This window comes from Sinocyclocheilus rhinocerous, unplaced genomic scaffold (assembly GCF_001515625.1).
Source record: "Sinocyclocheilus rhinocerous isolate Xijiao unplaced genomic scaffold, SAMN03320098_v1.1 scaffold525, whole genome shotgun sequence".
NCBI lineage: Eukaryota > Metazoa > Chordata > Actinopteri > Cypriniformes > Cyprinidae > Sinocyclocheilus > Sinocyclocheilus rhinocerous.
Window position 1 is genome coordinate 69,873 of NW_015629037.1, and position 23,604 is coordinate 93,476.

General features: G+C 39.6%; 1 protein-coding gene across 2 annotated transcripts in view; it reads left to right on the forward strand.

Annotated features, from left to right (window-relative positions):
- LOC107738588 (protein tyrosine phosphatase type IVA 3-like) overlaps positions 1–15,646 on the forward strand; it is a 40,533-nt gene extending 24,887 nt beyond the window's left edge. The window contains exons 1-6 of one of the 2 annotated variants that reach the window (XM_016550353.1): positions 1,726–1,882; positions 2,413–2,873; positions 3,652–3,744; positions 9,750–9,880; positions 14,243–14,317; positions 14,671–15,646. In XM_016550353.1, coding sequence (XP_016405839.1) covers positions 2,769–2,873; positions 3,652–3,744; positions 9,750–9,880; positions 14,243–14,317; positions 14,671–14,788 — 522 coding nt within the window. In that variant the 5' untranslated portion in view covers positions 1,726–1,882; positions 2,413–2,768 and the 3' untranslated portion in view covers positions 14,789–15,646. Of the gene's footprint in view, positions 1–1,725; positions 1,883–2,412; positions 2,874–3,651; positions 3,745–9,749; positions 9,881–14,242; positions 14,318–14,670 lie in introns of those variants that run through there. The other variant, XM_016550352.1, reaches the window with a different exon arrangement.
- Positions 15,647–23,604: the final 7,958 nt, after the last annotated feature.

The following is a 23,604-nucleotide window of genomic DNA, read 5'->3' on the forward strand; positions in this document are numbered from 1 at the left end:
CTAGCGCGTCTTTTCAAAGTGAAAGTAGCCTTGTCACCTGACCTGAATACGGCACGCTGATTCACTAAAATGGACTTATCTGCTTCTGTTAAAAAACAACAAGGGCGCTTGTCGGCTTCTGCAGTAAAACGTGAACTTGCGATGCCTTGAAAGTGGACAAAACCGGCTTTTTTGACAAAACGTGTTTAGGGTTCAGAATGATCGTGCTATATGTGGAGAATAATGCACGGCAATCGGCTCTTTTTTTGTTTTAAGTGACGTTTATCGGTTTTTGCAAATGAACTCTTCATATATATAGACTATATATAAACAGGAAATACCGATGTATCGATATACAGTAGTTTGATGTTGCGAGCGCGTGTGCAGAGTGTGCATAATCCAAATTGTCCTAAATTAGAAACATGCTTTATATGAAGGGCTTCAAAATAGCTCACAAGTTATAGTTAATGCATATAGTTTAATGTGGCTTGCCGTGTCAGGTGCTCTGACAGCTACTTGTGAGGTTTAATGCGTTTGAGCATTGTTTTCCTCAGTGCATAAAACTTAAATTTCATCTGTAAATGTTAGAAAGTCATGCAGATATTTCCATTTTCCTGTCAAGCAAATCTCCACTTATCTTCACAGACTTTAGTGAATGAAACCAACATAACGCAATTAAAATATACATTTTGCTAAAATATTTGTTGTTGGGCATAGTGTGTTGAATTTTAAACCTGCAGGTAAGTATTTTTTATGATAGCAGTAACTATAAACTAGAGACCATTGTAATGGGGTAAATCAAATATAGGCTAGTATAATTACTATGCTCAGGTAAGTGAGTGTGTGTTCTTACCAGTTAACATTTGGTCTGTGCTTTTGTTATTATTAATTTCCATTTTTAATGTAGTGATGGTAACGTCTGCTTTAAAAATCATGTTGTTTTGTTTTTAGATTATAATGTTATGTTAGAACATGTTTTTTTTTTTGCCACAATATTATACAGCCTATGTGGTTGCATTCACTATATTTATTTTCGTAGCCTCCAATATACACGTTTTTAGGACAACATTGGGCAGAATATGAAATGCCTTTTTTTTTTAAATGTTAAAATCATATCCAAATAGAAAATCATAGAAAATATTGAGAAATGTATTTACCATATATTGCCATTCAGCCTAAAAATACGAGATATAATTATTATTTTTTTGTCGTCCAGCCCTATGTGAACAGATCAAAACTGTCTTCGATATACAGCCCCTCTAAAGTTTTTTGGAGCCCAATATATTTTACTTCAGAACCTACAACTTTATGCTTTTAAAGGACGATAAAGTATTAGCAGCATTCCTCCCTCCACCATGCTTCTCGTCCATATTGGGGTTGTTTGCATCAAAGTCTTTTACGAAGTGTTATAAATTTTAACCGGTTGATAGAAAAGAAACAAATGTGCGTTAACAATACCATGCATATTCATTACCTCAACAAACCATATTACACCAAACCAACACATGTCTAGTGACAAGTGTCACATTCTGTAATTTTACTTAAGTAGTGTGTGGTATAAATTATACACTGAGTAGTATGCAGTTTATATTTTATTCCAAACTATAATCAGTAAGCCACTCAACGACTCTTGCAGTGCTTTTATAGAAGCATCATTTACAGTTAGTGGCATGGTGACGCTAGCAGTACTTCTGTCAACACTCAGTGAGTCTCTGCACCTTTAACTGCTGAAGACACTTGTGTAGGTCCCTACAGTCGCAGATCAGCGGGGAGCGCTCCGTAAAACTCTAGAGCGCATGAGAGCAGCATTCATACATCTGAATCTCTCAGCGTTCACCTGTGCCAGAGCCAGAATGGATTGTAATCCATAACGCTAAAGATATTACTTAGGGACATAGTGCGGGTAAGTAACAGACTTTTTGATCAGAAATGCTGGAATCACGTGTGATTTTTGCAATTGTCATTTGTTGAACTTTTACTGCTTAAAGTTATTTGAATGATTCCTTATAACCAAATTTTGCTAACTTTTAAATATATATAAAAACAAAAAATTTTAAACAAGCAGTGCATGTGCAAAAAAGTGATGTTTAAATTTGTAAAACGAAATTAAAAGGTTCATAAAAGCACTATAAAACTGAAATGCATTAAAAAATGCAAAAGTGCAAAAAAGTTGGGAAACATACTCTAGTTTTCTGCTTATTGTGAAGCCTCATGTCCCTATCAGGCTCTTTGTTGCGCAATGTTTTGAGTGCGTGTGTGTGGGTGGGTTCGGGGACACTGTATGTAATCTGTGGTCACACACTCACAGTTAACGTGAGCCACGCTGTCATGCGTGCGTCATGTTTATCTTCAGCGGACTGCCCTGCTTCTGCGTGTCAGTTAATTTTAGAGAAGAAAACTCATTTATCTTTTTTCTGATTCTCTTTCCAACAGCTCTGTCCTTCGGTAGTGGCTTTGTCCATGGCGTTCTTGCAGAGGACTGGAGACTACTGCCACGCTCAACATCTACACGTCTAAACTCGGGGAAAAAAAACGACCTCTGGACTCTCTGGATGCACTAAGACTCTCTTTCCTCTGCCATCTGTGGTCCTGCCACCCGAAACTCCTCACAAATCTAATGGGGTGATCTTACCTCTCTGGCTACAGTAAGCCATTAGAGAGAGGATACAAGATACTGGGGACTTTGAACATCGAGGAGTCTTATTCACGAAGAAAGATCAGAGACCGAACAAAATCGCGAAGAGCATCCGCAAAGTGAATTTGCTTGTTAACAGTTTGGAGGAAGCACAATGGCTCGGATGAACCGGCCGGCTCCTGTGGAGGTGTGCTACAAGAACATGAGGTTCTTAATCACACACAACCCAACGAACTCCACTCTGAGCAGCTTCATAGAGGTGAGAATTTGTATACTGTCTACCTCCGACACTTTACACCGTCTGTTTTCTCCCACCTTCTCGCTTGAACGCACATTCTTTTAGCAGCACGTCCCGTCCGGCTCACATGGTCTATCTTAAGACAACTGCGCTGTCACATGGCCCACTCATTCTTATCTTGCTGAGAAAGTGTGCGTGAACCATAGAGGCTCTAATGATAACGGCACATCCACAAAGCCTCCATTTCCATGGAAACCCATCCCAGTGCTCCGTCACATGGCAGGGATGAGGGACGGAGCGTGTTCATGGGCAGCTTACCTTACTTTTACCCCCATTAAAATGATTGTGTTTGTATTTTAATTTGGAAAAATTGTCAGAACAAATGGTGATTGTCTGCCTTGTAGGGCTGTGCAATTAATCGCATGCGATTGTCATGCGCATCTCGTCAGTAAAGCCGGTTCCGTGATTGGTAGTAAATCGCCATCACCTGCTTTCAGATGGAGCGGCATTTAATACACAGAGCCGTTGTTCACTGACAAGCTAGGCAATATCGCGTTCATAATCGAATGCGGGTCATCTGCGATTGTGAACGTGATATTGCCTAATTGTCAGTGAACTACGGCTCTGTGTAGTAAATGCCGCTCCATCTGAAAGCAGGTGATGGCGATTTACTACCAATCACGGAACCGGCTTTACTGACGAGATGCACATGACAATCGAATGCGATTAATTGCACAGCCCTACTGCCTTGCTTTTTTTTTTACTGAATTCATTTTTTTTCTTTCCCATCATGCTTTAGGATCTTAAGAAGTATGGTGTCACGACGGTGGTCAGAGTTTGTGAAATAACATACGACAAATCTCCACTGGAGAAAGATGGGATCACAGTCGTGGTGAGTGCACATCTTCTTGATGAATTGTCAGAAAAAAACTCCAAAAGAGGACATGATCAGGACCCTGACCCTGACCCTTCAGGGGTCTTATGTCACCCTGAACGGGTTTATATTACAATATTGACCATCTAACTGTAACATCTTAATACACTACAAAAGTATTCCTTACAAGTATTTTTGTTTAATTGTCCAGTTATAGTATCTAAAAGTCGTTAAAACAAGATCAATTTACTTGAGAAAAAACAATGCGTAAGAAATGAAAGGTATAGTTCACCCACAAATTACAATTTGGTCATCATTTACTTACCCTCAAGCCATTCCAAACTGGTACGAGTTTATTTCTTCTGTTGAACACATGATTTTGAAGAATGTTGGTAACCAAATAGTTGACGGTAGCCATTGACTTACATAGTATTTTTTGCCATACTATGGAAGTTGATTTCGCATCACGTAGTTCTAAGAACTCAGTTCTAGGAACTAGCCAGCATGGGGGTTCCTAGAGAACAAATTTCCCCCTAGGGCCGTTTTCTGGTTGCATTTGCACCGGCAGCATGAGCTCTGAAGCGGCCGACAGCGACATCTTTATCTGCGGCATTTACAAATGTCAACAACTGGTGGACGCAATGATCAGAGCTGTTTTTATTGTGTGTCGTGATAACGGAGATGGAATATAAACGCACAATTTACGTGATTAAAAGAGCACGAAAATCTGACTAAATCTCTTATGACAACATGCAGTGTTACATATAATCGAAGCTGAGAAAAGAACACAAATGTTGAGAATTTTTAGATATTTTAAACAATTTAAAAAAACGAAAAATTCATTACGAAGTCATTTTTGCAGTGTGCATTGCTACTTACCAGATAAACTATAAGTAAACATAAAATATGAATTCTACGGTGGCCGAGAAGTGCAAAGCAAATCACAATTCTGAAAACAAAATAACAAATTACAAACGCAAATGCAAGTCTAAAAAACAAAATAACAATTCAGAAAGCACAACAACAATTCAGAAAACATTATAAAAAGTCAGAAAACACAATGACAAATTCGAAAACAAAATAACATTAATAACAAACCAATGATTAATCCCAAACCAATGGCGCTGTCTCAAACTATACCTACCTCTTCCGGTTTGTCTGATTTGTCATTGTGTTTTCTGACTTGTTATAATGTTTTCTGAATTGTTGTTGTGCTTTCTGAATTGTTATTTTGTTTTTTAGACTTGCGTTTGCGTTTGTAATTTGTTATTTTGTTTTCAGAATTGTGATTTGCTTTGCACTTCTCGGCCACCGTAGAATTCAGTATGAAATTATTTTAGCAAACTTGCTGAGTGATGTGAATGACATGAAACTAGGACTGCTATTCAGAAAATAAATTACCTGGGAAAACAAATTTTAGTGGTCATTATACAAAAATATTTGACCCCAGAATGCCACCATCACCCAATCAGAATCAACTATTTCAACAAGCTGTATAAATAAATCATGTTAATCTGACATTTAAAGGGCCAGATGGTGAAAACGATGGTGAGATAAGAGCTTCTGGTGCACTTCGGCAGTTATTGAAAGTGTTCTGCGTTAAAAGCGAAAAGTGAAACAGCTCCCCGCAGACCCCCTTGACCCCCATATACACTCTCTCTCTCTCTCTCTCTCTCTCTCACACACTCACACACACACTATAGTCATTATAGAGAACGTTCTCTTCCAAGCAGCCACACGTGTTTCGTATTACCAACGTCACCGTTTCACTGTTGCTATGGTAGCTGCAGAGCCTGGTCTCTCCGTGTGGCCTCCAATTGGTCCCCGCCCACCTTCCCCAACCACCCAACCTTTCTTTTATACTTTTCCTCTTGACTTTCTCACAGCAAGCCTGAAAATAAAAGAGAAACCCAAGGTGAACTGTTGCATAAGTCCCATCTTCACTGCCTTGTGTGGATATGAAGGACACGCTGGCTGTTAAGACGCACCTCTGCAGTCCCGCAGCCATTTGCCAAACCCGATAATTTGCTAAATCTGTTATAAGACGTGCAAAAGACGACTGCAACTTGTAAGACGCATTGGACGTCAGTTGCTTGCATTGGCGTCGAACGCCATCTAAAACGTCCGCAGCTTCATGGTGAGCTCATGCAATGTCAGTCATGTGGCGCACAAGTTGCTGAGAAACTTTGTTGAATCAAAAAAACCCAGTGGGAACAATCAGCAGTGTTGTTTGCCTTGTGTATTTGTGCGAGCACCTGCAACAAGGGAGTAGGGATGGGTGATATGGGCTTAAAAATATATCACAATAATTTCTGGTATTTTTTGCGATAATGATATCAATGACGATAATTCAGGGAATCTTATGCATCCACTAAGAGACAAAATTCGCGGGACGACTAATTCTTATCGTGACGAGAATTTTTACCAGTATATCGCAAACGATAAGATATCGCCCACCCCTACAAGGGAGTTAACTCTGTGCTTCTGGGACAGGCATACGTGCCTGTTCCGCACCCTTCCAACTTCCACCCTTACCGTCTGTACCGAGATCTGCGGGTTTGAGCAAGTGACCCTGCTACCTAATTCTGGATTCCCAAAGTAGGCCACGGCTGTTTACCCAACCTGCATTACATCAGCGGCCCTCCATCCGCTCCCAAAAGCTTTCTGAGGTGTGTTTGCCCGGGAAATCAATAGGGTGGACTGGAGGGAAGTGGAGGAAGCGTTTGTGGCGCGTCATTCATGCTTCAAAGGCTTTTCTGTAAAGCCAGCCTCCTAGAGGCCTCGCCGGTCTGGCTTGTTTACTTGAAAGGACTCACACCTGCTAGTGTTAAACGTCCCGTCCCTAGGGCTGCAGTGTGACTGCATATCGCTCATCGGTCCTGTGTGATAAGCGATATTTTGAGGCCTCTAAATGGCGGCTTGTGCGTCTGTACTGTGAGAAAGCTCTTTATAATTAAGGCCTGCCCTGCCAAGCCTCTCTGGATCACATGAGTGTGTGTTTGTGTGGGCATCTGTGCCTGTGAAGACATGCCAGTTTGCGAGCTGGTCTACGCGAGCCACGTCCCTCAGCAGCTGAACCACATCAAAGTCCCTTAGCAGCGGTATAGGCGGGCAAACGGGAAAGGACGGGTGGAATTTTCCGGATGTCCTGTGAAGCATGATTGTGAATCACCTCTCACCTTGAGGTCACGGGAGCACAGGAAAGCCACACACGCATGCTAAATTTATGCCGTGTTCCACATGCCTTCCAGGCCTCACGCTTTGCCTCACTGACATAAAAGCATGTACCGTTTTTACCAACCACCTGGGAACAGGGACAAGGATTGATAGATGTAACAAGATGTACATCACTACTAGGGATGTGCGATATTGACCAAAATTATATCTCTATACTTTTTGGGATTTTTTTTCTATAATGATAATTAAACACCATTTTGCTTAGTGTGTTTTTATGGTGGTACCTTGGCTGATTTAGGCCTGTCATTGATTAATAAATATGACACTAAAACCAGCTGTAGCTGGCAGCAAGTCTCTTAAAGAGTGATTCATTGAATCATTCACTCAAACGATTCATTCAAAACGGCTGATTCATTTAGAAACAAAGCAAGTGGTTGTCTTTATGAATGGATTATCGACTCATTGACTCATTCAAAAACAGACTAATTCAGGAACGAAACACGTGCAAATGTTCTGCTCCAGCTTTGTTTGGAACTATTTTCATTGCCAAGACAGAAAAAATCAGGCGTATTGTGTCTAAAATGTAACTCATTCAATATTAACTTCTTGTTTTTTGAACTGTTGTTTAAAATTAATATCATGTTTGGGACCGCACTCATGCAGTGATATTCAGGAAAACGTCACTCTTGCTTGTGTGATATTACTTAACTGTTATATTTTATAAATATAAAAAACAAAAACCCATATGGGGATATTTTTTGCTTTCATAACATGAATTATAGGGGCATTGTCACTGTATTCTGATAGGCTTCATCACGCAGTGAATGCTTTTGAACGTGTTTTCGTTTGTTTTTTGCAAAGTGAGTGACATACTTGATGTCAGCTCACATATTGATAAAATGACAATTATGATATTATCGTAGACAATAAATATCACACAATAAATAATGGTTTTATAGCAGCATAAGAACATCCCAAACCGTATCGTAGTATCATACTGTAGTTCAAAAAACTAACAATTTCAGGAGACTCCTTGGTTCCATACACCATTTAGCATTGATCTCAGATTCTGTAGTGTCTTGTTTCCCATTCTTTGTTCTGAAAATGTGTTAACCAAAAGCATTCTTAACCAACTCTTGTCGCAAGTTACATCACATTATAACAATATGGTGATTTCCAAAACCGTACTTCCAATGAACATTTGAAAAGAGCATCTCAAAGTTGTGTGGTTGGAACTACTCTTGCTGTGGTTAGAAGTACATACGGTTAATATATACAAATTTCATTCTACATCTTTTAGTGTGTCCATCAGGAAGCCACCGAGTGCGCATGTGCAAATGTTCCTTAGTTCCTTGGGGGAAGCCTGGACTATGACGCAAGATGGAACCAATGATTGTATCAACCATCTGGAAATACAGCAAAACATATGGAGAACAAAAAAAAGCCCTCAAATGCCATGTTTATTAATTACAGCAATAATCTGACATTAATCTGATCTCCAACTGATTAATTAGCAGAAGTTCTTATTCCACATTCATGATGTCATTAACAACAGGTCTATATTGTTGAATAAGCAAGGTTTGAACAACAGCCGTGCCAAAAAGTTACTACAGTTTCAAGTAAGTCGAAACTAGATTTCTCCAACAATGCGTCGTACTATGGTGCACAAGCAGTCATTCACATTACTGTAGGGGGGACATCCCCGGAAGGTTATTTCTGAATAGTCCTCACATAGTCCTCACCCAGTGCTCTATTCTCCCTCAGCACCTTCACCATCTGGATCACCCACTTTTACAAAGAACCAAGTATAGAAACATTCAGAAAAAGCAAGCAGATCTCTCTTAGACTGTGAAGACTGATACAGTGGCCCCAACCAGTATTTGGACACTTAAGTCACATTTAAGAAGTCTTTGCATTAAATGCAAACCCAGTGGCGTCTGTAAACAAATTATGCACTAGCTCTTCTCAGAACTTCTTAGTTTTTTTGCAATTCACACAGGTGTCCTATTAGAGTAAACATGGGTGTGGTTCATCACATTTAACTCTGAACATGATCCACTAATGTTGGACAGTCACAAAGTGTTGCAATACTTACATTTTTTGCAAAATATTTAGCTTAAAAAGTTTGTACTATATTTATTTCAAATAAATGCCACCTGGCCACTCTTAACTTTTTTTGCTTTTGACTCCTTAAAGCCTGTTGATGTTAAAGGGACGTTCACATTGACGGCGATTTGTAGCAACAAAGTAGCTGGAGGTCATATATTGTCAAAGTCACCAAACTGAGGCAACATGAGCAAAAACAATCAAATGAGCAGCAAACCAACTACCAATGGGACTGCAGACAAGATAGCTCTCTTGATCTGCTTCATGATGCAATATTTTGTCACTCACTTGAAATGGAACCATGAAATTAAAATAACACTACAAAATCAAAACGTCACTATGTTGCCAGTGTGAACAAGTCCAAAGTTTCAAAGTCAAAGCCTGTCTTTCAGTGTGAATAGGAAACGGATAGTTCACCCAAAAATACAAATTTTCATCGTTTATTCACCCTCATGTTGTTCCAAACATGTATAAAAATCTTTCTGCTGTAGAGCTCAAAAGAAGATATTTTGAAGAATGCTCATAACCAGTCAATTGCCGGTACCCACTGACTTCCATAGTATTTTTTCCTTACTATGAAAGTCAGTGGCAACCAGCAACATTCTTCAAAATATCTTCTTTTAGTGTTCAGCAAAAGAAAGAAAGTCATACAGTCTTGGAACAATCTAGAGTTAAAGATGACAGAAGTCATTTTTCGGTGTGTGCTGATGTGAAGGTGTAACTTGTTCTTCTCTCCCCAGGACTGGCCATTTGATGACGGCGCTCCTCCTCCATCTAAGGTCGTGGAGGACTGGCTGAGTCTCCTGAAGAGACGATTCCTAGAAGAACCTGGCTGCTGTGTGGCCGTGCACTGCGTGGCCGGTTTAGGAAGGTCAGTATATGAGCTTGCAGAAACACAATCGCATTGCCCTCAAGATGTAAACACATCTTTAACTAGCTGGTTTTTGCTCAGCCCTGGGAACTCGGGGGTAAATGGGTTCATTTCTTGTCTGGTGGCCCATAAGTAAGCCCACCTCCGGTGCCCAGTTCGAGACCTTAATCTGGAAAAGAATGTGCTCTATAGAACTTTACGCACCTCTGGCCTCCCAGGAGACACGTCTCCTCTATTAAGCGTGGATGAAGTTGATAGTCCCCTATGGGCTGAGCGAGAGGTACATCTTAAGAGGCTTTAAACTGGCCAGAGTGCTCCGCCAAAGTCAACAGTTCCCAAAGTGCACTCTCTCTGCTGCAGTCCCACTCTGTTTTAAGAGGCATCGGGGTGAGGGCTGAAGACAAAACAGGAAGTTGCTTTTTATGAGCATGTGTTATTACTGTCCTCCTCAAACGCGTGCTCTTTCCATGACCTTTATGCCAGACTGTCTATCCCACATGACTAGGATTCTTTAGCTATACGTGATGCTCCCAGTTACCTAGTGGTCGTCCCATGACTGAACCACAAATGGGAAGCTGTTTTTACCATAACGAAATTCAGTGGGTACAATTTCATGGTAATGACAAAATCAGTCATTCTCAAAAGCAATATTGCACAACATAATGTACTATTGCAGTTATAAATGCAGAACAGTATGTCTCATAAGGAGCTCCTACAGATGATGTATTTATGCTCTCTGTTGGCGCACGTATGGCGAAACAAAACACCCCAAACGTCGGCTGTAAAACATCGAGTGACGTTAAAAGGAGGAGGGAGTCTGGCCTCGCTGCTCTCATCTTTTGGGCGGTAAAACTCTGTCTCTGACGCACTTCATCCACTTTCAAAGGGAATCGGTCTTGACTCTTGAAAGAGTGCCAGTGTTTTTTTGGCCTGACTCGTTTATTTTCATCTTAATTCAGATGGCAACACTGTTTAGAGCTGGAGTTATGCTGTAGGATTTGACTGTCTTTACTGTACAGTGTATATTTGAAAGGGAAGCTTTGAGGGTTAAGTATTAAAATTTGCTTTGCTGTCTAAATCGACCTGAATGATCCCTCAGTTGTGGCTTGTTAAGGAGAGGTGCTGAGATGCATAATTACTTTTGTAAGAGATCAGATTTAAGATTTTCCACTTGGTGGGCGATAAAGTGGAAGGAAAGATCGTGTGGACGTTAAAGGTGGGGGGAGTCACATGCAGAGACGAGAATAAAGTAGAGATTCGAGGGTGGGCTCTTAATGTGACTTGGGGCATAACAACCACCCAGAACGCCTAGCAACAGCACTAACAATTGTTTTTTACACCACTCACCTTTTCTGAAATTGTTTGGTCTCACTTTGCCTGAATCTTGACCTTTAGGATAGTGAAACATTAATTATTGTATGATGAATTAACTCTCTTTCCACTCATTTAAGAGCGAAAATGTGGAATTGCTCCATTAATCTGTTTTTCAATGTACAGCTTCTAAGATCTATCTGAGGTCATGGAACAATTGAGCTTTTCTAATGAGCCAATAAAGTTGTGTGTGTTAGAGTTGCCAGGTTTGATACCTAGGGTTGGGTATCATTTGCGTTTTTTACGATACCGGTGCCAAATCGATACTTTTAAAACTGTACCGGTGCCTGAACCGATACTTAAAAAAAAAAAAAAAAAAGGATGGATTGGCCATTATTGAGCACTATAAACAAATTTAATGTCTGTTTCTTTCTGTGCATCACAGAAGGAATAGGACTCTGGAAATCCCTATACTCTTTGCTAATATAGACAAAGGCATTGCTATCGCTGTAACTGAGTAAACAGAAGATATAAACGTTTTGAATGATAAAACAAAGACAATAAACACTCGACTGCGACAATGTATAGTTTATCTGTGTTATTCAGGCCATCTTTGGTATTTTCATCATAATTAAGTATATTTATAATCCATTGCTAATCGACATAGTCTTTTTACCATATGCTTTTTACACTATAGAACATATTTTCTGCCTCATTCTGTGACAAGAAGCCACATCGGATCACAAAAGGAAGCAGTTGTGGAGTAAAAACTTTATAGTGTTCCCTTTTGTTGGACAACAGGTTTAGAATCGCTTCTCATTGCAAGTCATTACAAGGGAAGTTTAGCTTTAGGCATTTTATTTTTAGAATGTCACTAGCCAATGGTATCTACCTGCTGCCATCAGAGCAAGTGTAATTGCTGCAGTCACGCGCTCCTCGGATGCTCTCATTTCCCGAGTTGTGCTTATAAGTCGGAATGTTAAAATGGTAACATGGACACTCGCGTTACTACAAAGATGTGTTGGATTTGTATTATTAGAGCTTTCCAACTTGCGTTTGTGAATTTTCTCAGTCGGGAAATTATTTTTCACACCAGGTTTCGGTACCCAACCCTATTGATACCACAATGAAAGCTAATATGCTGTTAAACACACTTTTTTTGTAATTAAATATTGACTACAATTGATATTGATAAAATATTAATATTAAAAGTGTTATACATTTATTTTAATTTCATTTAAATGATTTAATTATTAATGTATACTATATTTAATATTTTATTATTTAAAGTAAATTCAAACTTCAAGCGTAGCATTTGCTTAATGGACCGCGCTGATGACGTACCATGTCTGCGCAAACAGGGTGCACAGAGGTATGCAAATACATACGTTGACAGGCAGGCAGGACAGCCTATCGTAATGTTCGGACCGAATAATCTGATTGGTCGAACATTTTATGGTCCTACGCCTTCCACAGACGATATAAATACATTTAGAGCACTTAAAGGGTTAGTTCACCCAAAAATGAAAATTCTGTCATTAATTACTCACCCTCGTGTTGTTCGAAACCCGTAAGACCTCCGTTCATCTTCGGAACACAACAAACAAAAAATTTTTTTTTATTATTTCATCAAAAATATCTTAAATTGTGTTCCGAAGATGAACGGAGGTCTTACGGGTTTCGAACAACACGAGGGTGAGTAATTAATGACAGAATTTAAATTTTGGGGTAATCTAACCCTTTAACTTAGTGATTGCTATCGGGGTGTGAAGAGACTTCCAACCAGCAGAACAAAAAAATGTTTTGAATCAAATCACCTTACCCCGCCTTTAATAGAAAAACACTTGAAAGCTGCATGACATTGTTTTAATTATTTATTAATATCTGTATATCTAACACCACAAATATTAACAAACAGAATTAAAACAATGGCATATAGCTTGGAAAGTATTTTTTAATTAAAGGGGAGATAACACACACAGTTTCATCTCATGTTAATCTTGAGTACCTATAGAGTAGTACTGCATCCTTTATATCTCCAAAAAGTCTTTAGTTTTATCATATTTATAAAAGAAAGATACAGCTTTACGATTCTCTCCGGAAAAAGCCGAGCTCCTGGAGGCGCGCCGTGGGCGGAGCTAAAGATTGACGAGCACTTGAGCTCCAACTGCCAACAAAATACAGACAGTTGATGCAGTTTCACTTACCGTCTGCAGTTCTGAATCATGACCGGGAACTTTTATAGCTCGACAGCTCCATCCTTCAGTATCAAACGATGTGCAAATCCAGCGTCGAATTGGGCATTGCTTATAAAACGTTCGTCAACAAACACACTTGTGAAACTCCGTTACTGCTCCGGAAAAACAAACTGCATCCACTGTTTAACTTGCATAACGTTGGGTTCTTTAGGAAGCTGAACAAAGTTATCTTTCCTTTACAACCAAAAACACACTTCTTTGGAGACATTCTTCCCGAGCGAGTCCTGTGCAGCGCTGCTGCGCTGCCGCCGGATGAAGCGCGTTGATGGGCGCGATCACACTCTTGCTCTGGTCGATGCATGCCCGGGCGCGCTCTTCCGGGAGAAATGCCCATATAAGGAGTTCCACCCTCGTCTACGTAATGAAGAACCACGATCGAAAAAAACTCTCCGAACCCGGACGTAAGATTTTTAGCACAGAAATACTCCGTCATATATCCAATTTTTTTTTTGAAATTTTGTCCATGCTTAGCATAAGAATCCGACTCTTTAACAGTGTAAACAACTCTGAATGCATGAAACAGCATTGTACCCCCCCTTTAAGTAAACTTGCATGTAATAGACAAATAACAAATAAAAACAATAAAACAAAGATGCACATTAAGTGTTCAATCCTTGAAATTTTTGTATAAAACAAGAATACAAAACGTACAAAAAATGCTATTTTGACATTGCTAGTGTACGTGTCTAACAGTGTTTCTGTGAGAGATCTCTCTCATACACACACATAGAGCAGTCTGTTTAGGTCAATGTCGCACCTCTCTCAAAATGTGTTTTTTTATTTTCTTCTGCAGAGCTCCAGTACTTGTGGCCGTGGCACTGATTGAAAGTGGGATGAAGTATGAAGATGCCATCCAGTTCATCAGACAGTGCGTACATCTCTCTCTTGACTTCTTTCAAGAACCACAGACCTTGAGCTCTTGACGTCAACTGCTACATTCATACGAGTGGATCTTAAACGCTAGTTCTCAGTCGCTTGCGCTTGCCAGAGTGCCTTTTGATAGCAAGGCCAAGCTGCAAGCTTTCGACATGCAAAAGATTCACCATTAACCCTTTAAGCTCCGTCCCTTTGGTTACCGTTTTAATTTCAATGCTATTTTCAGCCCAGCGTGGGCTGGAATGAAACATGAGATCGCAAGCCATTTTTATCTGCCTGGTTTCATTCGGTTGGACCGTGACGAATGTGAATCAACACGCTAATGCTAATTTTCTGTGTTCGCAGGAAGCGCAGAGGTGCAATAAACAGCAAGCAGCTGACGTATCTAGAGAAATATCGGCCCAAACAGAGACTGCGCTACAAACACCCGCACATTTTCAAGAGCAAGTGCTGCATCATGTGACTGCACCCTCACCCTGCTGTTCAGAACCGAGCTGAACCTGACAGACTGGGCCACAACTGATGCACTTTGCTGATTTGCTATTAAAATAAGAACTGATTCGTTCTGGATGAAAACCCCACTGGTGCCTAAAGTCCTCCTCACTCGGACTGTGGTGCGGATACTGCCATGGCTTTTCTGAGACTTGCGGCTCTGAGGTCTGAACGGCTAGATACGGCGAAGGCAACCGCTGACCTTTGACCCTGCACCTAATCTTGCCTCAAATGATCGTGTTTGTCTGAAAGAGCCAGACGGTGTGATAATGTGAATCGTGGACAAAATTTGTGCTCTTTCTCACTCTCTCTTTTCTTTCTACCACTTTCCTGCTCTGCTTGGCCAGGAGTGCGATTTTTAGACGACTGCGGTTCCTTTAACACGTTCAGTTTTCAGCACAAATCTTTTTACTGGTGACCTTTTCCATGATGCTTTTATGTTTTGTGAGCAAACGATGGTTAAATTGGACTAATGAAGATGGCTCACGTGAAAGATATTTCTTTTCGGGTGAGTGCCAGACACTAAACGGTTTCTACATGAAGTCTGATGAATTTAACAATGGAAATGCTTATTATGCGTGTTTATGTGCTTAAACTCAAACCTTGTGTTTGCTGAAATGATTTTAATGTGTAAGGACTGCAGGGCTCCCTGGAGGCGATCTGTCTATGATACTTGTCCATTCAGGTCAACAGAGACAAGATGGTGAAAAAAAACGGCCCTATATGAATGAATAATGAGAAGAGACTGTGGTTTAAAGTCGTTTTTCTCTGTTTTTTAAGAACACACCTCCAGCTGCATAATACAAATAAAGGCTGTTGCAATCATGAATCAGGACTGTTTTTGTCATGCGGTGACTTCATAATGTGTAACAAATTCACTGTTCAAATCAAAATATTGCCACACTGCCCTCTGCAGGACAAAGACTCAAAATGTTCTTGACCAGAGATGGCCAAATTATGAATGGCCAAAAATCAAACGTTCCTCTGTGGGCTGAAGGTGAAAGTATAACCTATATCATAACTATAACTGTATTATATTAAAAGTAGAATTTTTAAATGCATTTTTTAATTTTATCGTTAAATGCAAAAATGCAACAACAACAAAATAAACAAATTAATAATAATACACTTGCAAAATTAACAAAGCATGAATATTCAATGACTTGAGACGCTCTTTTTCTCGCACAAACAAGAGATAATGAGACCTAAAATTATTTTTGTAAATTTACACACCATAATATCAAGAGTAAAAAAAAAAAAAAAGTGATTCTAAACAACTAGAACCGGGATATAGTTACATCTTTGTCTAAATGTGTTTCTCAAAAGCGCCAGCAGATGGTAATATTAAACATGTCTTGTCAGAAAAAAAGGTCGAGCATTATCAGACTTACACATTACACACATTTTGATAGCATTTTCCCAGATGTACATGCTTTATTATTTTTATTTTCGTGTTTATAGTCCACTGACATAAGCATTGGAATATAATTATTTTCCATCACTATGTCCCTATAGGGTCTCTGTATTATAGACCATACAACCTAATCTACTCAGTGATGCGCTTCTAAGGGTCAGCGATAATTCAGAATAATGTCAATAAATCCAACAAAACCACCTGCTTCTGCTAAATGAATTAATGTAAATAAAATAAAACTTTTTTTTCTTTGCATTTTTAAGGTCTTTTCTTCTACATCGCTTAGCTGAAGCAGATCCTTATGCTGACCTGGTTTGGAATCTTCACAAACACACTGAATGTGAATTTCAAAATAATTGATCAAAAGATTTTGGTGCCCAGCAATAAAGAGAGATTCATATCGTTATTATTTATAATTGTTATTATTCATATATTTATGTCTTAATCAGCTTAAACAAAAAAATACACTGATTAAGACAGCTCTACCTTCCTCCCTCTCTCTCTCTCTATATATATTAATTTTATTTAAAATATTTTTTCATAGCCTATGTTAATATATATATTTGACTCTGGCAAAGCTTGAAATCACTAATATGGGTTAACCAATCAGTGGCTTAAATGTCAATAACTGCTAATTAATTAGTGCAGTGTAACAAGTGTAAATGAACCCATCTTATGTCTATATACAGGCCATTGTTTCTGTTTCAGTTGCTGTGTCCATGCCAGAGTCCGTTTCGTTATTATTTATAATTTTTATTATTCATATATTTATGTCTTAATCAGCTTAAACAAAAAAATACACTGATTAAGACATAGCTCTACCTTCCTCCCTCTCTCTCTCTATATATATATTAATTTTATTTAAAATATTTTTTCATAGCCTATGTTAATATATATATTTGACTCTGGCAAAGCTTGAAATCACTAATATGGGTTAACCAATCAGTGGCTTAAATGTCAATAACTGCTAATTGAGCAGTGCAGTGTAACAAGTGTAAATGAACCCATCTTATGTCTATATACAGGCCATTGTTTCTGTTTCAGTTGCTGTGTCCATGCCAGAGTCCGTTCCTGATGCGAAGCCTCCAGAGTCCTCGCTTTTGTTTTATTTTTGTGACATTTCAATGATCTGTTCTTGGGTTCATTTACAAGCCATTATTCTACACATTACTTGTTGACACTGGCCATCAATACTGAATGTGACTGATCTTCAGGGAACTGCCTGGTATGTTCCTGTTCGCCTTTGTGCGGTGCAGAGCTTTGGGGTGGATTTGAGGATGATGCGCTGGACTGGCTCTGCTGGCTGCAGTTTGAGGATCCCGAGGAGGAGATGGACACAAATCGGAGCTGAACCGCACAGGTGTCACAGTGAGCAGAGGCAGTGATACATGCCTTTGCACACATGATATGCCTGTCAGATGTAGGCCATGCACCGCATTCACCTGTAGGTGAAACATTATTAATGTTGTTTACATTATTAGAACATGACAAACTAGTGTTAGACTCCATATCAATGCTTTAATGCCATTTTGTCTAATTCGTACTGACCTGTCGGTATAAATGGGCCGTCCGTGCGATGCACAGTCTGCGTGTCTCATCAGTGGAGGCTTGCTTGGCGTCCCAGATTTTGTTCACACTCCGCTGGAAACGGTCAAATTTGCAGAGCTGAGAATGAACTTTTTTGAACTCCAGTCCATCCCTTAAATTTCTGGTCGCCTTGAAATTTCCATCGAGCGTCTTCCTGTACAACAGAGAAAACGTGCAATGAGCAAAAATGAGATTTTTGTTATGGCACATTGTAAAATGATTTACCACAAAACACATAATTAGCCTATAATCAAACAAACCGTTAGCCAAAGGAAGTTTTTATTACCTTAATTGCTTCATTTGGACATGTTTGATGTATCTCCGTAAAAGACATCCAAGACGCAGCTCGACACTCTTAAGTGTCTGATTGACGGTTCCTCTGCACAGGTTGTACATTTCAGAGGAAATGTTGTTATTTTGAAAAGCTCGATCCAGCTGCTGGAGGTTGTTTTCTTGAGCTTTGATGTCAATTACGAATGATGGGTCTTTCATGCTTGCACGAAGCAGTTTGTCACCGTCCTCCTCGCTGTTCTTCATGTACCGCTCCTCAATGCTGCCCGAGACTGCAGAATCATATTTGCGAGTCTCTGGTTTGTCAGACTTCTGAAGTGATGGCTTTACTTGAGTCCGAATTTTGGGCAGTTTCACAGACGAGGAAGGACGGGTGTGGACAGGAGACGGACTCTGGCGTTCTTCCACTGGCATGGCATAAACTTTTGTCTCCTCTACAGACTCTGAAATCTGAGGAAGAGCAAAAGATTTGACGAGGGACGGACGATGGAAGCTACGAGGAGATGGACTCTGGAGGTCTTTCTGAACCATCGTCTCCACAAATGATGTCTCTGTTCTCTCCATTGTCTCCGTATCAACATTTGGTTCCTCCACAGACTGCGAAATCTGAGGAAGAGCTGAAGATCTGACAGGGGACGGACGATGGAAGCTACGAGGAAATGGACTCTGGAGGTCTTTCTGAGCCATCGTCTCTTCAAAAAATGTCTCTGTTCTCTCCATTGTCTCCGCATCAACTTTTGTTTCCTCCACAGACTGCAAAATCTGAGGAAGAGCTGAAGATCTGACGGGGGAAGGACTCTGGAGGTCTTTCTGAGCCATCGTCTCTTCAAATGATGTCTCTGTTCTCTCCATTGTCTCAGTATCAACTTTTGGTTCCTCCACAGACTGCGAAATCTGAGGAAGAACTGAAGATCTGATGGGGGACGGACGATGGAAGCTACAAGGAGATGGACTCTGGAGGTCTTTCTGAGCCATCGTCTCTTCAAATGATGACTCTGTTCTCTCCATTGTCTCTGCATCAACTTGTTTCTCTTCAAATGATGTGACGTTTGCCTTTTGCTCTATGGTAACTTTTGTCTCCTCGACAGATCGTGTGATCTTGGGGAGAGCAAAAGTCTTGGCAGGGGCAGGAGGAAACGGGCCATGGGCAGATGGACTCTGGAGGTCTTTTGGAGTTGTGTCTAATGTTGCCACTGGTCTTTCTAGTGGCAACACTTCAACATTTGTCTCCCGTACAAGCTCTTTGACCTGAGGGAAACCAAAATCATCTGCCTTGGGTTTCACAGGAAAAGCAGGCAATTTTTGTACCTTCTGCTGCTGAACCGCAGATCCATTTTGGTGCACAGGAGAAACTAAGACATCTCTGTTCACATCTTGAGCCACTTTGCTCTCTTTCTGAGGTGTCTTGAGAGACTTCATTTCCAAGCAGTGATCTTGAAAAGCCTTGTTGAGGTTTTCAATGGTCGCTGCTGATAGTTTTAGTGCCCTGCTTGTGGCTGGACTGCAGGAGGTCGATTTGGTGATGCTATTCAACGCGTTGATCAGGTTTGATGAGTACGTTGATGCAGCGGTTGAATTCGCCTTCAATTCTGCTACCGTGGGACAAGACGGCAGAGACTGGATGCTTTTAACTACTTTGGCATCCAGATCTTTTCCTGGTTTACCTGAAAACAAACACATTTTACACTGTAAGCTACCCTGACATAGCATTTTAGATCGCATTGCAACCAAAGCGATTCAAATATGCATTTTAGTGAATGATGGTGTGTGTACGTTAACTTACCTTTTGGCTTCACGGTCAGAACTTTTTTAGATGCAACCTCCTGCATTTTTCTGAAGTTCTCTCGAAGGCGGCTCACATTGTATGCCATATTGGCCTGGAACTCATCAACGATCTTCTGCAAGTCCTCCAGCCACTCCATGCTGACCATGGATTTCTCCACTTTTTCAATCTCCCATTCTAGCGATTCCCCTGTAAGAAGTAAAACATAAGTATCATTAACTGTTAAGTACAATTAAGATTATATTAAAAAGCACATCAATATATGGGTTAGGGCTGCACAGATAATCAAAATAACACTGAAATCGTGAATTGGCTTGTTGTGACTGTCAAATCTCAAAGGCTGCGATTTAATAAATATATGTGCTGCATGTTTCAAAGTGAAGCGCAGATCTCATCTCTGCATCTGATCCGAATTTGGGGCTTTAGAGTAAATCTGTAAATGCATTAGGCACCATCCAGCTTCCCTGAAACGCTTATCAACAAAAGAGAAGTTTTAAGGGCTCTCTGCGGCTTTCCGTCAAAAATGAAGGTTTATGGTTGATGGTTTAATATTTGAAAATTAAGAAATAAGCCATGAATATTATTATTGATTTTATAGTTTTAAGCGCTAAAATTATTAATATTTCTTCTATTATTTTTTATTTTACTAGCATTTTTTTTCTAATATAATAATACAATAACAATAATTTCATATTAGGCTATAATAATACATTATTATTATTATTATTATTATTTTATAACCATATTGATAGCCTATATAATCACAACATTTTGTCCAAATTTTGCTGCCCTATAAACAAGCACAGGAATCACCCCCAATCACATTTTAAATTGCAGTTTTTAATCAGCAAAATTATATGGGTGTGTCTTATTTCGCTCTCTAGCTTCCTATGTGGTTAATCAATTTGCATTTAAGTACAATGAATACCAATAAATGCCTAAATATGAGTGTCTGATTTATTTGTATTCTTTTATATATTTGAAGTGCTATTTTCAGAGTTTTTTGTATGGGCTTGAAGAATCAGGCCAATTAATAAAGACCATTAACTTGACCTCTCTGTTCGACTCTCTGGCCAGTGCTCTGAGTACTGAACTACATATGCATAAATGTATAACTAAAAACAGATTACTAACGTGTATTGTTAAATCGCTCCAGCAGCGACTGAAACTCCTCCTGGCGCTCTCGGGCTCTGTACTGAAGGTCCAAGATTTTGTTCAGCAGCAGTTGATGTTTCACAAGCCTGTCAGTGTGACTGGAGGAAACTTCCTCATCGGATGAGTCGAGAGATGTGTTCCTCAGCGACATCTCTGACATTTCATCCACAACTGAGGATGAGGAAGAGGAGGAAGAAGAAGATGATGATGCATTCTTGTTAAAAGCCATCTCTGATCCTATATGAGAACTCTTCATATTCTACAGCGTATATTAAGACTTTCAACAATTCTCGTTTACACAGTTCTGAGAGTGTTGACAGATCTCTCTCTCGGTTTGATATTATTAAACTGAATTTCTGGTCTTTTATGAGAAGACGATTCAGCGAGATTTTCGTACTCGTATTCACTCAGTGTTCACTGATATTACTCGCATAGCAAGCGACAATGAAATAATGTTCCAAATCAGGTTTTATAGGGGGCCAGTGTGACGTCATCCTCGAACGTTCCATAGTGAGGGGTCTGAGTTACCATGGCAACCGGGGACGCGAAACATCTCCCTCCTCGTTGATTGCTCTTGACAGTAAACAGTAAAGCGTCCCAGCCGCCATTTTGGGATTTTAAATTAATAGGAAATAGCATCTATTTTTTTTTTATAGCTAACGTTTCCCTGTACTGTACACTTACAACGCGAACTTCATGAGCAGGTAAATTAGTTCGAGAATTTTACCTGCTTAATTTAAAGCTTAAGCGAATTATGTTAATCTTCATGAGCGAACTTTACATCAGCTGACAGACTAGACATTAAACTGAATTTCTGGTCTTTTATGAGAAGACGATTCAGCAAGATTTTCGTACTCGTTCAGACAGATATTCACTCAGTATTCACTGATATTACTCGCATAGCAAGCGACAATGAAATAATGTTCCAAATCAGGTTTTATAGGGGGCCAGTGTGACGTCATCCTCGAACGTTCCATAGTGAGGGGTCTGAGTTACCATGGCAACCGGGGACGCGAAACATCTCCCTCCTCGTTGATTGCTCTTGACAGTAAACAGTAAAGCGTCCCAGCCGCCATTTTGGGATTTTAAATTAATAGGAAATAGCATCTATTTTTTTTTTATAGCTAACGTTTCCCTGTACTGTACACTTACAACGCGAACTTCATGAGCAGGTAAATTAGTTCGAGAATTTTACCTGCTTAATTTAAAGCTTAAGCGAATTATGTTAATCTTCATGAGCGAACTTTACATCAGCTGACAGACTAGACATAAATATTGCAAATGTCGTTTTTAAATCTGAATACAGGTGTTTTATATACGCATAACGTACCGTATTGACCCGAATATAAGACGATGTTTTTTTCTTGGAAATACATCTAGGACCGCAGTTCTAGGACCCTAGTTTTTTGTGACAGCGCCACCTACCGAATTAATATATTAATATTAATATAAATACGCATAAAACGAGTGTGCCATGAAATACGTAATGTAATGCGTGTTGTAAAGATCGCGAGTAAAAACAAAAGAAGCAGAAAACCTTACAGCTGCATGAGTCGTGACTGTCACGTTAGCCTGATGGGACCAAACTCCCTTTGTGATTTTAAAACGTAAGACAGTACCCAGATTTAATTACACCAATTCCAATATTACTCAAGATCATAAGACTCACAGAAATTCTACTAATAATTGCTAAGAAGTGCATTGCAATGAAGTGGAAATCTGATACTGTTATTCCCAAAAAAGCCGTTTTTCCACATCTGGAAAAAGGGGGGTCGTCTTATAATCAGGGTCGTCTTATATTCGGGCCAATACGGTAATTCGCTTTGTGTTATAGCCTAATTATGTTATGTGTTAAATGTTATAATATTGTTTTTTATTAGTAGCCTATCCACCTTTTACTTCAACGCGGAAGTAAGCCTATGGGTGAGACTTCCGGTTTATTAGCCGCTATAGGTAAATAACGAGGATCATAGCAACGTGCAGTAAACGGTAAAAAGTTTTATATAAGATATAGCCTATATGCAGTATGCAACTGAAATATTTTATTTAGTTTTATTTTTTAAATAAATTCTTCCTATTCGTGCGACCAGCAGCAGTCGCGGGGAAAATGACAGAGAACTGGGTTGCTGTTTTTTTGGCTCTATTCTGTAGACAAATTAAAATGACAATATCCTTTATTCTACTAATGTGTATTGATCCTTGGAGTGAATACCTGGTAACCAAGGACCTGAAAGCGAATGAAGGAGAGAAGTTTGATGTCACTTCACAAACTGAGTCATGCCCACACCAATCTTTTTAAGGCAAGGGTTAATTTTGTTTGATGTAGATTAAAGAGAAAGTTCACCCAAAAATGAAAATTTGATGTTTATCCATTCTCAATTAGGAGTGTCAATGGTCCATTTGAGAGATAGGTGGCGGTAAAGCCGTGATTCCCATCCACTTACATTATATGACTGGCAGACTGCAACGGTTTGAGTTAAAAATCTTAGTTTGTGTTCAACTGAAGAAACAAAGTCACCTACATCTTGGATGCCCTGGGGGTAAGCAGATAAACATC